This window comes from Buceros rhinoceros, unplaced genomic scaffold (assembly GCF_000710305.1).
Source record: "Buceros rhinoceros silvestris isolate BGI_N320 unplaced genomic scaffold, ASM71030v1 scaffold15266, whole genome shotgun sequence".
Taxonomy (NCBI): Eukaryota; Metazoa; Chordata; class Aves; order Bucerotiformes; family Bucerotidae; genus Buceros; species Buceros rhinoceros.
In genome coordinates, this window is record NW_010415935.1 from 88,466 (window position 1) to 105,972 (window position 17,507).

The 17,507-nt window shown below is 39.4% G+C and overlaps 1 protein-coding gene across 1 annotated transcript in view; it reads right to left on the minus strand.

Annotated features, from left to right (window-relative positions):
- Window positions 1-17,507, minus strand: part of BCAS3 (breast carcinoma amplified sequence 3) — a 110,507-nt gene that overhangs the window by 84,974 nt on the left and 8,026 nt on the right. Inside the window, exons 5-6 of the mRNA XM_010137607.1 lie at window positions 9,883-9,964; window positions 2,887-2,959 (exon numbers count right to left, since the gene is read on the minus strand). Of these exons, the coding sequence (XP_010135909.1) occupies window positions 2,887-2,959; window positions 9,883-9,964 (155 nt within the window). The remainder of the gene's footprint in view (window positions 1-2,886; window positions 2,960-9,882; window positions 9,965-17,507) is intronic.

The following is a 17,507-nucleotide window of genomic DNA, read 5'->3' on the forward strand; positions in this document are numbered from 1 at the left end:
TTCGTAACTGCTCTACTCAAATTTCTCAAGATTTTCATGTATTTGAATATATGAACATCAGTCCATAAAATCACAAAACTACACATTCCTAAGTACAGCCACTCATCTGTCACACAACTGTGTACGCACAGAATTAAGAGCTCTTTAACCATGTGCTTACTTACGGTCAAAAATAGCATGTGGTAATTCACAGTAACTCTTAAACTGTAACGAAGAGTCAAGAATCTATGAAGTTTTATCCTAAGTCAGGTATAAAATGCATTTATTCTTCACCTTCTATCCAAAAAATTTAAGAATTTCAAAGCACTTTCTAGAAGAGCTACTGAAAACGGATTTTATGTAAATGATTGCCAGGGGCAAGAACTTTGATTAGAGTATTGTCTCCAGTTACAGCAGGGTCCAAAAATACTCTTTGACAATAAATCATGGTTCAGCAACCGAATCTTCCAAAATGTTAACCCTAACCCTTATTTATTACTAACAGATAACAACAAAAACTTATTTGGAAATGTCAGAATCACCAGAGATGTTCCAGGAAGAGAGTAACAGTAGCTGCAAATTTGAGCAGAGCAACCACAAGTCAGAAATTTTGAAGAACTGACGGGGAAATTTCAAATGACCATCAAGGCTGAAGTCATTGATCTTTTTTTTTTTTTTAATTTCCTCCCAGAATCATTCTCCTTGGTAAATGATTCTGACAGATTTTAGACAATAATCTGGGCAAAAAAGTGAGCAGGACAAAGCCAGAGGACTGTTAGAAGTCGCAGAAGCGCTTCAGGAGGTCATGTTTCTCCTCTAAAAAAGTGACACCCAGGTGTCCCAGTAAGGATGGGGTAAGGGCAGGGCAGCTGTGCTGGTGGGATTGTTTTCTTTGAACACTACATCTTGCAGAGATAAGGACTCTGTCCCTATTGGCATAACCTGCCCAATCTCTCTCCGTTTACATTAAAGGCAGACAAGGTGGTTTAATGTACCGGCATAACGGATTGCGCGTTGGAAGACTTGGATTTCACTTCTGGATCTGCTTTGGATAGCAGAAAATTCTTCAGTCCTCTAGATACCTTGTTTACCTCTCTGTTCAGTGGGAAATATTTTAGTGTCAGTGCCATGTCATTCCACTGATTATTTTACCTGCCATTTCAGTCAAGAGAGCAGGCCTCCTATTCCCTGCACGCTTTCAGCAGCATGCTGACAGCTGCAGTACGTCATGCCGTAGCCAGCACCATCTCCAAAGTAGGTGAGGAGATGACTGCAGTGAGAATCAAGTGCTTTGGAATAAATGCTCTAGAACGAATGCAGTATTTTCTTCAGATAAATGATTAAACAAGGTGCTTTATCTGTCCACATCCATTAAGATAATCAGGAAATGATGTTAAGCACAAAACCTCAAGTTAAGAACAGAACTAAAACCGTGATTCAGGGTCAGAGGCCATTTGTAACACAGCTGTCAGCATGTTCTACACAAATTCTTCTTTATGCATAAAGATTGATATAGAAAAGTAATCAAATGACCGCAGAGGTGCAAACAAGTGTGTCACATGAGCCAGTTTAAAGGGAGTGTGACTCCAGTGGAGGACAAACTACCAACTCAATCTGAAAGTTACTGACTAAATTGGTAATTTGCAAGGGCTCTCAAAAATAACAGAGAGCGCAGAAGAGTGTTTCAGAATTTTCTGTTGAAGCTTTACCACCCTCATAAGGTGGAGGTTTACCATCACCATAAGTAGTAACACAAACCCACGCAAACATTTTGAAAACATATGAGCTTTTTCTCCTGTAGAAAAGCAGAAACTACCAATTATCTTTGAAGCATTTCCCATTAATTGAGGAACACACCACCACCGTGAAAATAACGATCCTTATAGTTCATTCATTTCTCATATCTCAGCTGCAAAAGCACAGGTATAATGGAGTTTTTCCCAACATACGCTTTACGTATGTAAATACACGAAGGAGAAAAGCCATACAAACAGTTCTGCAAGTTGTGAACACACCAATAGAAAAACATTTCCCGTCCCCACCTTACCCAGGTTTTGTTTTAAACATCTGAGACAGGCAATACTAATATTCCAGTTTAACATGGTTTAATACATACAGAGGAATTTTACAGAGAATTGGCAGTCTTCCTCCACACCCAGTGATTAAATTCTTAATTGAAAAGGGTGTGGCACAGAATTAGTTTAACTACTCTAAGAAGATTTACTTCAGCTGTTCAGCCTTTGAATGGCTGTGTAGAGGATTACCCTTGAAAAGCAAGTATTTTCTTCTAGGTACAGATATAAACCCTTTGCATCATTGCATCAACGTATCAAACAGACGTACAAGTATCTTAAGGCCCTGTTTTATACCCAGAGTGGGACAACGATACTGTCCAGAGACCACAAGACTGTTGACTTATTTTTCTAATCCATTGAAGCAGATTTAACGTGGATTTTGCTAACAAACAGTGAGCTGCTGTAACAACGAAATTGCCTGGTGCTTGTAATTCATCTCCTATGTGACTGCTGAAAGCATCTTTTAATGACTTTAAAACACAGATACTGCTTTAAACACTTTTCAATAATAATTCTGACCAGGATTAGTATCAGAAAAGTCTAATCATAAAATTATGATTACACTGACAACAAAATAAAACTCAAAATAACTCATCTATTTTATATCAAAATCTCTATTTTTTATTCCTTCTAAAAAGCTTAAGTCATAGGCAAATGTATGTCAACACACTGAAAAAAAACCAAAAGCACCTCACAGTGTTATCCCATTAGCAAAAAAGAAATAGAGCTTTAACAACGTTGTATGCTGTGGGGTTTTTTAGGTGATTTTACAATCTACAGACAAGACTTTAGTCACAAAAAAAACCAACAAAAAACCAAAAGCCACTCTTACCCAGATGATCCGATGCTTTTGCACACACCAAGAAGAGGCCGCTTCTCTGAAAAATTATCACATTTTTGAGCACCTAAAAAGAAGGAAAGCACGTAAGAAAAAGCCAATCACAACAAACACAAAGCCTGTTTGTGTTACTTTTCAAAGTACAGGTATGCATGTTGTGGGGGCCCAGCCCACTGGAAGCATATTGAAAATGGAATACAAAGCTCACAGGCTGTACAAGATTAGTGATAGAAATACACGTAACAGGGCGAGTCACGAACACTGGAAGAACTGTTCTTGAACGAGACAGCAATGGCTAACAAAACCAGCAGCAAAATCTAGCTGGGATTTTGTAATTGTTTTCTATTCATTTCAGTTGGGCTTAAGGATTCTGCTCACTTTTCACTGTTTTATGAAAGTTGGCTGTAATTAGGTAGTCGCCAACCCTGCATGGATTTCAGTTTATTCTACAGTGGTGTGAGGTGTAGGAGTAAGAGCGTTACCCGTAAGAGCTCAGCATAGGAGCAGCCACTCTCTTTAGGGGGTTTCGAGCTGGGCTGCTCGTGCTTGCCCAGAGCACGGCCGTGCTTACAGCCTGTGCCCCATGCCTAAGAAAATACAAGATTAAATTCAAAACTGTCTCCAACAAGTTCTACCACCAAGCGACTTAAGCCTTAAAGAAAGCAACCTCCAGCAGCTTCCATACGCCTGCTGTTAACTCACAGTGCAAACACAACCCTAACCCCGTACCCAGTCTACTTTTAAGGGTAGCTTCCCCATGTAACGCCAGCACAGCCCCGGCAGCCGAGTGCGGGACGGACTCGTCCTCTGCTCCGATTCAGCTGCTAAGACAGTTCTGCCTTCCCTGGGATCCGTGCGTGCTGGCACCAGAGCCAGGCAATCACAACCAGCCTTTCGTCTTCCCAAACTGCAGCCACACCTTCACTCCAGAGCCATCCAATTGTTAAATAGGCCACACTTCTTGAAAAGGGATTTTTAAAGTTTTGAAAACTTTGCTTATTGCTACATAAACAGAAATAAAACTGAGTCAAAAATCTCCCTTCTATGTGTGAAGGAATTACCAAATTCCAGGGTATGTTTCCACCCAGCTTATATAATAGAATAACCAATGTCACCACTACTAAATTTCCTCCTTTTTCTTTCAACCTTTGCCTTTCTAATTATCTATCTATCTACAGGTATACATGTGTATGGTGAATAATGGAAATTTTTTTTTTCCTCCATTAAACACCAAACCCTTTGATCTATAAAGAATATTAGGGATATAGTCTGTTCAAATTTTAATTCACAAATACTGGTGGACTGCGCTAAATCAATTATTCAGAAAGGCACAACAATTAACAATATACATTTTCACATAACAGACTGTTAATTATTAATAACTCAGGTTAATGCAATTAATTTCTAACAAAAACTGTTCAGTACTCTCATCTGTACAGGGGTAACTCTTCCCTCCTACACATTTGGGTATTTATAAAGCCAAATGGGTCACATCAATAATTTCACCATCAACAATAGCTTTACAAGTAACCTAAAAGAGCCAAATGTATTTTCCTTTTATTCCTATTATTTCAAGGGCTTTTATGAGTCATACCTGTACAGTATGTACTGACCTGTAAATTGATAAATGGATCGTCCAGTCTTCTTAAGAATCTGGCAACCAATTTGTTTTCTTCAGTACAAGTAATAGATGAACTCCATTTGTTTGTGTTCACTTAGCCAGCCTCAGTACTGAGGGTGAAATGCTGACTACCAGGAGTTCTGACAGTGATTTAAGTGGAGCCAGGATTTTACCTGAAGTATTTAACTATACTTCCTTTTCACTTTTTTTTTTTTAACCAGGATGTATTAGAGACGTGAATTCTTCTATTTCTTTATGGTCTTGTTCTGATTTTAATGACAAGGAAAGGGAAGCAAGGGGAAGAAAGGTGGTGCACACTGCACGGAAACAACTGCATAAAATCAAAGGAATACCAGTTTTTAATACCCACAATACAGATTTGCAAAAATTTTACAATAGGTGCTTAAACTTCTGATTTCAGTCTGTAACGACTGAGGCTCTCATTTTTAAAAAAAATCCATTTTCTATTCAAACATATACTTTCAGAATGTAAATACTAATACTGTAGAAAAGAGTCATTATTTTGAGGACTCGGCAGGGCACTAAATCAGGTTAATAGCGGCCCCATTCATGAGATTGCAAAAAGCGACATGTGTTGTTCTCTGCAATGCTTAATGGAGTCAGCAACCCTTTCTAGCTCTGTGGTGGGATTTAATCTTCCAAGTTATGGCGGATTAATTTTTATTTGTAAAATTGTGTTTATTTGCATGTGCGATACACTGACGCTGTACACACCTGCTCCACACAGTGTTTAACAAAATACAGCAGGATGATTGAAATGAAAAACAGCCAGCTAAATCCCTCAAATACAAAAAGTATTGAAATCCTGTTGCAAAGTCTTTTTCTTAAACTCCTTTTATTCTAAATCCTTTTAATTCTGTCATATAACACTACAGCATTTATAAAAAAGCTGAAAATCCTGACAAATCACACAATTAAAGTAATGAAAACTGTGCTCCCTGCCAACAAGGCACCACCTTACCTACAGCTCCATTTAGCTAAATGATGTATGTTTTTAAAAAAAATTATCTAACTTCACTTAGTACACTTAAAACACGAAAAATATCTGTGGCTAAATGAAATTTCATAGAAATCAACATTTAGAACTTTATGAAGTCAAAAGGTTATCCACACATAAGCTCAAAGCAGCTTACGAACTGCGCTGCTGATCAAACTGTGGATAGATCTCTCCCGGGCCTCTCAATAACACCAATAATAATAGTAACAACAACATGATCTTGACCATGAGTATCATAACATCCTATCTTAACTCACAGCATCACCCCGACACTTCAAGTTGCCGGGTCCCTCTCCAGTACCTGCCTCGTCATAACACTTGGGTGATGCAGGAAACAGGCATCACCCCAGAGGCCCCTTCAACGCCAGCCCATTTCCGTATCTACTGCTGCCCATTCCACTGCAGAGACACGACAGCAACGGTGCAAGGGTGACAGTGACTGGAGAACAGTATCCTGGCGGTTCTCTCAGAGACAGAGCTATGCCTCTTTCTAAAAAGGTGCTTTTCATCTGCACAGCACCATAGATTTACTCTCTGATAATTACACAGCTTCTATATGAAAAAACCCTAAAAGGTTACCTGGAAACATTTGCTAGAGATCAAGGTTTCTAGAGTCACTCAGTAATTGAAGATACATAGAAATATTTTACTTTGAATTTTGTTAAAAAAAAAAAACAAACAAACTCTAAAAGCTTTATCAGCCTAACACGGTGAAAGTTTAAGGAGTACTGGTCTAATGCCTTGACGTGCTGTGGCCAGAACTGAAATGGTGGCTCACAGGTCAGTCCACACAGCTTCAAAGAATTACTATTTTAAAAAGCCACGCTCCAGAATTCCGTACTGCAAGATCTATAAAAGGCTTACTCACTACGCTTGAGAACTTTGTTCTGTAATTTCTATAATCCATACACATCAACATCCATTACACCACAACAGTTACAACACACCGAGTTAAACGCACACCTGCCTGACCCACTTACACCAACCCCAACCCAGCTACCAACTGCTGCTGCTTGTTCAGCTTGCAGGGCCAGTTCCTCTGCTAGCACACTGTGCAATTATTTTGGCCTTCGGGGACTCAAAACCACTAAGCCACCCAAGTGGTTGAACACATACAAAACTCACATCTGCCTTCCTCTGGAACGCAACCTAAATAGTATAGTTCTTTTAAGTTACCTGCACATAAAGCTGAGTCAGCTTCTGAGGTTCACATTTTATTTTACCAACATCAAAGATGTAAGCAGTACAGAGATAAATCTGCTGCAAAATTCAAGCTTTCATTAAGATTTAGATTCCATTTAAATTTAGATTTCCAAATGCAAAACTACTTTGTCCCAATTAATTTTAGCTTTTCATGTTAATTCTAGTTTTCAACCCTTCATCCATAACGTTCCTTTGGTTCACTGTTATAAACACAGCTCCTCTCGTTTCTTTTTTTGGTTTCCTTTCTTATTTGCCTTTTTTTCCCTTATCAGCCGATTTGACTAAGCAGTCAAATTCATCGCGGGATGTAGGACTACCATATTTTCTGCAAGCAGCATAATCTAGAAAATGGCAACAAATCAATTCAGTTCACTGAAGGAATTTATTTTCATAATGCTGAGACATGGAAATAGATTTTACAGACAATGACTGATCTAAACTTCAACACACACGCCTGTCATCGCGTGCCCTTTAACCATGAATTACCACACACAATGCTATTCCTGCAGCTTTTCTTTGTTTCTTAATTGACTTTTCAAGTATGCGAGGCCTACCTTGATAAATGGGATAGCACAAGGCAGAGAGCAGGTATTTGGCCAGGGTTTTGTAAGATGACCTGGGATAAGTAATCAAAAATAGGAGACTGCAGCACTAATTCACTTCAGAAAGCAGCAACATTCTGATTTTGTAGCAAGAAGAATAGCAAAGCTGCCTGAAGTAAATGTATTATTTCCATAGCGCTGACTTCGGAAGTATATGCAACAGACCTCAAAATGCAGTCAAAACACAACAAATCTTTAAAAATACTAGAAGAGCACTGCTTTTTTATTAGTGACTTCACAGCTCCAAGAACATACAACTACTACAAAAATCTAAATAAGTGATATTTTTAATGTTTCCACATGTCTCATGGGAATGCTAATCAAAAGAAGAAAAGCACAAGGCAGAATATTTAATAAAACTCAGGATCATTTCCATCCTACAAGTCTGTATTCATCCAGTCTCAGAAAAATGAGAAAGCATCAGGTAGAGGAAGCGGTGAAAAATTAGAAAACATGTAGAAGACAGAATATGTATGATTAGGTTGGTGTAGCTAAAGAGAGCCCTCAGGCAGCGTGTGAGAGGAAGGCCCATACGGAGGAACTGGAGCAGCAGTGAGGCCATCACAAATTTGGATCCTATAAAATGGAGGAGGGGGGAGTTAATACACCCTGATTTTTGCTTGGTTCTCTCACCATCATTGCTACAACGATGTTACCAACTGTAGTTTCCTCTTCACAGAGAATAGGAGCTAAATGTAACTGGTGAGCTTACAGATTGGTTTGTATCTACCACTTAAATATTCTCCCCCTTCTCATAAGGGCAGAGCTGCACCAATTTCTCTTCAAACACACCTTCGCACACTGGTTTTGTCTGAAGAGACGGCCAAATCCAGAGCCCAGCAAACCAGGCACCTGCGTATGTGTAAATAAGCACTAACTCAATCACAGCACACAGGTCTGGAAGTGGAGGGGAGCGAGGCAAGTTAAAAGCCGTGCCAACCAGATGGCTCAGCAGATAACGCAGCATGGGGCACGCAAGTGCCAGGACTTAGTATTCTTACTTCTAAGACTGACAGCATCCAGACAGAGATGTTCCCGTACTCTGAACCTGAGCTATGCAATCTCACCTCTTCTCTTAAGCCTAGAATTTAGTCACAGTGTAATCCTTCAGTCTCCGAAAGGTCATTTATATTGCAAGCTGTAGAAAATACTCAAAGCCATTGAAGGCAACAGAAGATATTCTCTGTCCACAGAGAAAGTTAATGTCCACATTTCTGCAGTGTTAGTTACAGACATGTCTCCATTCTTTACAGACATCTTCTCCAGGCTGCAGAGCAACCATGCCCGGACACAGAGACATCAAAGGGCTGCAGTGCTGGGCCAGGTCAGGTCTTGCCTGGTTTGTTAGCTCCGAATAAACCCGGCACGAACACTGCAGTAGAGCTGCCAGGTCAGAACGGTTCCAGGAGCCATTTAACTGCTCTAGCATGGCACAGAGCCTGAACCAATAAACCTCACCGGATCCGAGCTGGCAGCGTGCAGCAAGGCCAGCTCCAGATACTGCACCACGTTCCTGCTACTAGGACCACTTATAACCTGCTAAATCAGATTTGAGGAGGTCTCCTTCACAATAAGCCTGCATGAAATCAGCCTGTATGAAATACCTCTTTTGAAACAATGCTTTTTTATGTTATGAAGCACATGATGCGGCAGAGGATCTAACATCAAAGGACTACAGCATTAACAAAATAGCTGACAAACTATTAAGTTCTGCTACTGTAAAGTCACCAAGTTAAAACCATGAGCTTTCCTTTCACACCTGGGAATGAGCTTCTTATCACAAACTAAGATCTGTTTCTAGGAACGTGCCAAATCCATCTACCAAGAGAGTCCTATTTTCAATAATTCCCTTTTTACAGCTTTACAGTAAAATAGTGTTTGAGCCTACTGATGGTAATCAGCTTCTCCTTTACAAATTCCTTTTATTTTGTTCAGAATCATTAAAGCCCATGTGTTAGTTATCTAAGGCCTCTTATTACAGCTTTACTTTTATCTGATTCCAGATACTGGTCAATGATACATTCATGTACTTTTAATCAAAGATTTATTTAAACCAAGCGATGTAAAAAGAGACCAAAACATGTTTTTAAAAGGTTTGGCTTAATTTAATATGAGCTAATTTGAATAGTTTTCTAAGGTAACAACCATCATTGTCAGATGCTAAATATATGCAATTTAGAGAGACAGTAACTGCTTCAGGGGAGTTCATGGGCAGGGTAACCTACCAGACCAAAAATATCAGAAAGGACTACCTTACTGGAGAGAAAACCAGAAATTCTAGGTTCTTCAGTTAACAAAATTAACAGGTATACCTAGATATTTTCTAAACTACAACGGAAGCAACATCAAAGCTAAAATCTGAAGATGAAACTGGAGAAAGCACTGGAGTACAGAGTATGAGGAAAACAGTAGTGAATAATACTTGTAGAAAGCTATTATGAAGGTGACAGTTTAAAATTAACAGGAAAATCCATGTTTCAGCTTATAGCAACGATTTGACAAGATCTGTTTAAAGAAGTTACGCTTAATTATAAATATACACTTACTGATTTGTGGAGCTGGTAAAATCCGTGCAGCTCGAACTGGACCATGGCGGACAGAAAAGAGTTCCTGAGCTTCACCACTGATCTGCAAAACACATGGATGATGAACATACAATGTAGAAAACATACATACCTATCAAAATAGAGAGAGCGCAGGTAAGAAAGTGAGTAGAAAGACATCGTACGAAATGCAGGTAAGAAACTTAGTAAGATGATGTCTTTCTACCCAACCATCTGTGATTTTTCTAAATAAGAATGTCTTAGAAGAACCGAACGACACAAACTACAGCAACAAAGACGGTCTGCCTCTAAAAAACATGTGCCTTAGACTGCGTGAATGAGATACGAGCACTTTCTCGTATTAATGACTCCATGTTTTTAGAAGAAAGATGACAAAGTTGACTGCTGACTAAAATTCACACAAATTCAGGGAATATGAAACATGAGCGTTTATTCTGTGAGGCGCATGTTTCTAAGAAAAACGCTAACTAACCAATGATCAGGAGTGGCAAACATCGGCGGTAAAAGAGCAGAGAATATGATACACTACTGGTACATTCTATATTCTCCAGGTGTGAAAATTATGTTTAAAAATAGGGGGTCAAACTAATTAAGTTTGTCACTAACGGCAATCTTGGAAAGATTAAACCAGAAGTAGTTAAGACAACCTTCCAGACTTCCTGTAAATGGTCAGTCCGAATGAATTTCACAAATGCCCGGTAATGGATCTGATGTGAACGTCCAACTTCAGGAAAGCGGCAAACATTGTGAAGCTTATTTCCAAATAATCAACAACTTAAAACAGATGTAATGACACTAAGAACGTAGCCAACAGGCTAGCATAAAGTTTTGCCAAACAAGCAGTTTACAGTGTCAGAAGCGAACACCATTTGGAACAAGGTTCTTATGAATCAATAAATACAAATTAACTTTCTGAAATGTCATTTTATGGTTGTTTCCATTTCTTTCTGCACTCAGCTCACACGTTCAGAAAGTTAAAATACTACTCCTGTTTGACCAACAAATCACAAGTACTGTACTTGGGGCTCTTTGTTTACTTCCAGTCTTAACCCCGACCCTCATCTTTTGTATCACTGCTTTTGATTCTGTGGGCAAATGAGTCCCATCCCACTGCAGCACAAGTCTTTCACCAAGATGACTCTGAAGACAGTACTAGCTGCAGAGGTGGCCCAACATTCCGTACACGGCAAGTAAACACACAATGCAGAGAACTACTGCTTTTCCACACTGCACCTGGAATAGCATCCAACCTGCCCAAACGTGGGGAAATAACATTTAGGGCCATTTTAGATTTGCAGGCTGCTAGCACTTCCACAGCGGTAGGAACCAACGTTACCGTTAATGATGCGATCAGAATTATTCTGGATGGACACAACAGTTTTAAAACTGTAATCAGTAAGAGAATTAATCCCTTAGTCTACCCTGCTTTTATTTTATTAGGCAGATGTTCCAATCATAGCAGACTCTCCTCTTCTAGTTAGCAGCATCATCTGAACAACATACAACATTGTGGTACTCCTGCTTCTGCAAAACAAGTTTAACTCTCCCTGAGGGACAGCTAGAGGCCTCTGCTCTGAAGAGCTTGCCGACCAGATTCTATACAAGACAAAAGAATAATAACAAGAAATCAACTCAGTAAAGGTTTGCTCATTTTTTTTTTTAACATATGACTTTGGAGTGTGGTGTGGAAAAAGAAAAAAAGCACGTAGATAAAACATCTGTGTCGAGAAAAGACAGCTTGGAAAAACGGAAAGCACAGCTAAGCAGAAAATGAGAAAAATTAAAGAGAGAAAAATAGAGATGAAAAAAGATGAAGGCAGCAGCACGTTTTCTACCCATTGGAACAACCAGCTCTACAAAAAGGGAAAGGAGGAAATGGAGAAGAAGAAAAATATAAAGCTGTGGAACTATTATCATTGGCAATTAATGATTTTTTCCCCCAAATCATGAAAACGGTGTTTCACATGTGTATGCACATCAATGGCTATGAATAAAAAGAGGGAAAGAACTAGCATAACAAAAGTACAGAAGTGATTCATATAGAATAATCCAACCCAAATCAGTCACCTCCTTCTACTTTTTCACTGTGCCAGCACATCAGCTCTAACTCCAATCTACTTCAAACAAAGTCATAGTCCCAAAAGTAAGATACACCAAGAAGGCCAAACCTTCTTAACACTGTTTTTGCTCTCAAATATAGTGAGCTCCAGAGAGCATGTTGATTTAGCCTCTGATGCCAAGAGCTGGTAGAGCTTAAAGCTAAGATTTTCAAAGAAAAGCCTAAAATGTAAAAATACAAATGAAGTTCATTTGTATTTCATCACCCACCATAAAAACCTAGCCCAGCTCTTTTCAGGCACATCATGCTTTTACTTTTTAATCATTAATTACTTGAAAGATAACTATTTTATCATTTTATACTGGGGGAACTGGAGGAAGAAAGGTTACAGGGACTAACCAAAGCCACAGAATCAGACAGTGACACAGACAAGACTGTAGGTGGTTAGCTCCTGTTTCAAAAAAAGCAAGTAATTGTTCAGACAACTTCGGCCGTCTGTACAGCTCAGGGACTTAGCGGGTTACATGTTGCTGACTCTTAAGCGCCAAAAAAGAGTACATTTTAAGACATATCCCCACTGTATGTTCTGTATTGAAAATAAAAGATGCCACCCAATCACTGGCCTCTCATCTGTGAGCGAAAAGCCAAATTCAGTAAAACGGACAGAATTTTACAGAAAAATCTGGACATGACACTACCACATGGATCACATTAAAACACCAACACTTAACCCATCATAGCTCCATAAAATAACCGTATTCTTCAGGGATTTTTTTAAGTTCTGTGTCCTCAACTATGCTGTAGAAACAGGAGAACATCGGAGGCTTTGGACTTTGTTGTATGCCATGAATAAGTAAGAGCTTGGTTGTTCCTCTGGTTTGCTTGACATTGAAAAATGCATTAGGGCCTCAGAGTTCAAGATTTTCTTTGACTTACAATTAACTTTTTTTAAACACTACCACTAATAGAAGCTTCTGCTATTGCAGTCTTATAAAATTTTGAATCAATAGTGGTTAATGCTAACGCCCCCCATTTATCTTTGTAAAACATAAAACTTTATTACCGTTGCTGAGGCCACGTGTATCAATTTTGACTGAAAGCACCATCTTCAGGGTAGAGACATTATACAGCCTGATCTTTCTGCCAGTTGAGGCCTTATCTCACTCCAGAGACAGCCAACATAGACAGCCAATCTTTTCTGTGAATGGGACACTTATTCCACTAGGAACTGAAATGAGACAAAGAACTACATTTAAGAGGAGCCCAGCCCTGCTGCTAAACGGCCAGCAGCCTCACCACTGCCATTCTGGGCGAGATGTGGGCTGGCCAGTAGAAGTAAACGGCTCCACAACCCATTACCAGTCCCTTGAGCTACAGTCTCATAAGCATAGACAAAATAAAAATAGACTTCATGAACTGAGAAGAGAGCTCTAAATTCTTCAAGAAGCACCTGTGAAGAAAGTAGGCTGTGGCTGCCATTTGGATTTGATCCAGCTAAGTAGCAAGTCCCTGTGGCAGCTTTCAAAGCTCTTAAAAGGTTTTCTTTCCCATTCCAAAAGCCAAGAGTATTTCCAAACAGGTTTCAAGAATTCAGTATTGAGCTATTAAAGCAGCTTCAGGTACTCCTTCTATGAAAGAGTGAATCCAAAATGACGGCTCCAAGCTGGTCTGATAGAACACTTCAGCTTTTCCAGCGCCTGGTATCAAATCACAAGCCCCAGACCTACATGGAAGGCTGCAAGCAAACAACATGCAGATTCAAACCCGGCCCCCAATGAAGTCTTCATCGCTGTCTTGCAGCAATGACAGACTGAAAGAAGAACTCTCTCCTCCACTTAGAAGTCTTGAGCTACTGCTTAAAATATGACAGGCCAGAAATCTGGAGCACTGGTTAATTTTTGACGACAGAGCTTTATTGGTTGGAGCATACCAGTTTGCACCCATAAAAAAAAACAGAACAAAGGAAGTTTTGTTCACACTAAGGACAACTAATAGTTTCCAACCATAGAAAATGGTTTTCATATGGTAAAAAAAAGTCAAATGTACATCAAATTGGAACAAAATTGAGTTCGAAACTCAATGCCTAAACTACTGTACAACTACATAAAAAGAAACCGCTTGTATATTAGAAAACTGTCACAGAGCACAGGGGAGATATCAGGAGGGTGTTGGGGTTTTCTTTAACATTCTGATGTATGTTTTAAATGTTATATAGATATCACAATATGATGGTATGACAATAAGCCACTGACAGATATGGCCACAAAACACTGTTTGATGTAATCATGTTGGGTTAAGACTACTACCAGTCATCTCTCTACTCAGAAAGGAAAGACTAAGTAAAAGGACAAATTCTATCCCTGTAGTTTAGAAACCCAGTTTGCTTTTTCATTCAAAACAAATCGCTGTAATTATCTAGAGATTACAAGAATTCAGATGCTCTCAAATGTTACCGACATCTACTCTAGTGACTGAACCAAGTATGAAATTGCACCTAGCACTTAAAGTTACGACAACATCAACTGAATTTAAAAAACGGAAATTTAGAAATGGTTTTGGTTAGTTTCCTCTATGTTCTCACTATATCTGTCATACATTTCAAGGAGTTTTAGCATTATCAGGCTAAAGACTCCCTATAAAATTATAATTTGGGGACAATTCTGGATTGTTTTTAATCATTTCACTTGTACACAAAGACAAGAACAATGCAGAAAACACTGGAAGCAGGTAGAACACCATTTTTCCTTTGACTCCATCCTAGGAGAGCTACACAAACTGACATTTGGACTCTTCTCACAGCTCTCACCACAGCTTTTTCAAAGGCTGTTGTACGTGCTTCCCCCCGCCCCGCCCCCCCCCACACACCTGGGGTAGGATATGACATGAATAAAAAAAAAAACCCTTCTAACAGTTCTGCAGTCAAAGATTGTATAGCAGTTCTTACACACTGCTAGCATCTTCAGCGTAAAAAAAACCCCAAAGCCTCAGAAAATGATTTGCACAGATGTTTTGTAAAGACCTTAGGTGTTTTTGAGGATTACTAGGTCAGGTCATTACTACTTTTTCCCAAGTGGCTAATCAAGCCTTAACAGCGGTGTGCTCCACCAGGAGGAGGTCTGGACAGAGGAAGGATCGCGGCTTACTATGACCGGTCCTTTTCCCAGCTCTTAAAGGGGAGAGAATTACAAAGGAGAAAGAACTACAAAGTCAACCCCATCGAAACCCCAGCAGACAGGGCTTTCAATGAACAGTTGAGAAAACGAAATGGACCTGGCATGCCTGACTTACCCTATACATCCATCTACACAGCCACATACACGCACCATCTGCTGCACAACTGCAGCTTCAACAACTTAAAAACCATAGTATTATTGACAGCAGCATTTAAAGAAATTTAAGGTCTGACAGAGGATAAATGGCAGGGTGTGATGCCATCCTTGTCCAACAAGTCCTCTGCATTCCAGAGGTCTCCACACGGAAGTCACCTACCACAAGGGGCTGAGGCACCCCGTCAGTCTGTGGCAGCGTCATTGTACCACAGCCTTTAAGCGTTCTTTGCTAAATATACATCTGTACTTGTTATTAAAAGTTCCCTTTGGTAGTTCCTACTTTACTGAAGTCAAGCTCAATCGTTCTTTTTTAATTGTAATATGAACCATTACATTAAGATAATTTTTCTACTTCTGAAACTTCCAGCAAACAATGAAAAAAAAATTATCTGCCACAAAACCAGCCAACATGCATTTCTCTGAACAGGAACATCTAGAACAGATACTTGGAAACCACATTAGGCAGAAACCAGTTCCAATTTACTTGAAACATGAAACTGGGAGCAAGGGGAAAAACAAATTCCAAATAAAACACCAAACTACGCTGCACAATTATCACATAGGAACTTCTAGTCATACTTTCGTCCATTCCCAGATTTCTCCCCACTTAGCGAGGCATATTTTAAGAACACTTTTAACCTTCCCACCCCCATTTCAAAACACAGATCAAAGAAAAGTCGTTTGGATGGACACCTTCCACTTCTTATGCAATGCAGATTTAGAGGCTGCACTTCAAAACCCCAGCCGTTACTTCAGCACCCAGCAGTCCAAACATCATTTCAGCCCTTTGAAGCAGCCCTAATGGTATCTTCCATTTGCAAGTAACACTTCTGTAGTCAAAGATCTTACTCCAAGGAGATGTTAATGTGAAACCACTCAGACTGCAGAGAGACACACACTCCTGGAGGCCCTGCAAAGGTGTTTAGAAGTCAATGTAACACCATTACGGAGAGTGTCAGCTTAGAAGCTGTCATAAACACTTCATAATCACTCAGACACAAACTGGCCTGCCTGCAACACATTACTTTATTAAGTGCTGAATAGAGGTTCAATTGTACGAATAAAAAGCACAATGCTACAGATAATAGCCTTACTGAGTGGATTTTCACATAAATGTCAAATTGTTGCTTTTTCAGATTGAAAGGTTTTTAAACTATAGAGATCAGGGGTTTTTTCTTAAGTGGAATAACCTTGCTCAATTACAAGCTAAATACTCAGCAAGACAAAGAAGAAAGGTTTGAATAATGCTAAAGGACTCAAAAAAGTGTTGCCAAATAAACTCTAATATTTACATCAGTCACATAACTGTCAGATTTTATTCTACTCCAACTGAATAAGCAAAAAAATACAGGTTATGTTACCTCTATATTTGTTGGCTATACAAATCCTGCTCTGAAAAGATATTTAAAATTGATATTAGAGTCTACCATTCTCTCCAAGACTTCTTACTAACAACATTCAATTCCCCAAGACCATCTTACTAACAAAAGAACCACTCCAACACCTAAATTACACTGCCACGTACATACTGCACAGGCCGAGGCTGTACCTTTCTGGATGTGCTCTTGGAATTTCACAGGCTATACACATGGAGGGCTGACAAAGTGATGCAGTATCTCTAGAGCTGACATTCCTAAGATGGGTGGTAAAATATTTTCACATTTGGCATTTTTCCCTGTTTCACCGGATTTTCCCCCTCCATTAAAAATACACCTACAAAAGGTGAACAAGAATAACTGAAATCGTCCTGCAATTCCATTTTTCTTGTTTTTCCTAAAGTATTAAATACTATAAAGATTATAAAGGAGTGAAACACACTAGGGAAGAGATAATCTGGCTGAAGCACTCTGCTGAAAAAGAAGGTAACATCAGGCCTAACTTAGGCTTTTTAGACGCAAGAAGGGGGAGTGGAAGAAAGTAAAAAAAATACAACCCACACATCCAAAGAAGACCCCTCTATCCCACTAGGAAACATGTGTACATATATATAGCGCGCTGCCCTGTACTACCTGCCTGACAGCACCATTAGGCACACGTGCTCCACATCAGCCAGGATAAACAAAGTAGTTTAACTCGTCATTTGTTATTAGCCTCCATCAAATTATTTCATGTTTACTGCGGTGTACCATGGGGTACAAGTTTAAACACAGTTAATGCGGAACAGGTTACACCAAGGTAATCTGTTCACGTACCGAAGAACAGAGGCTCTCCTTTCATTC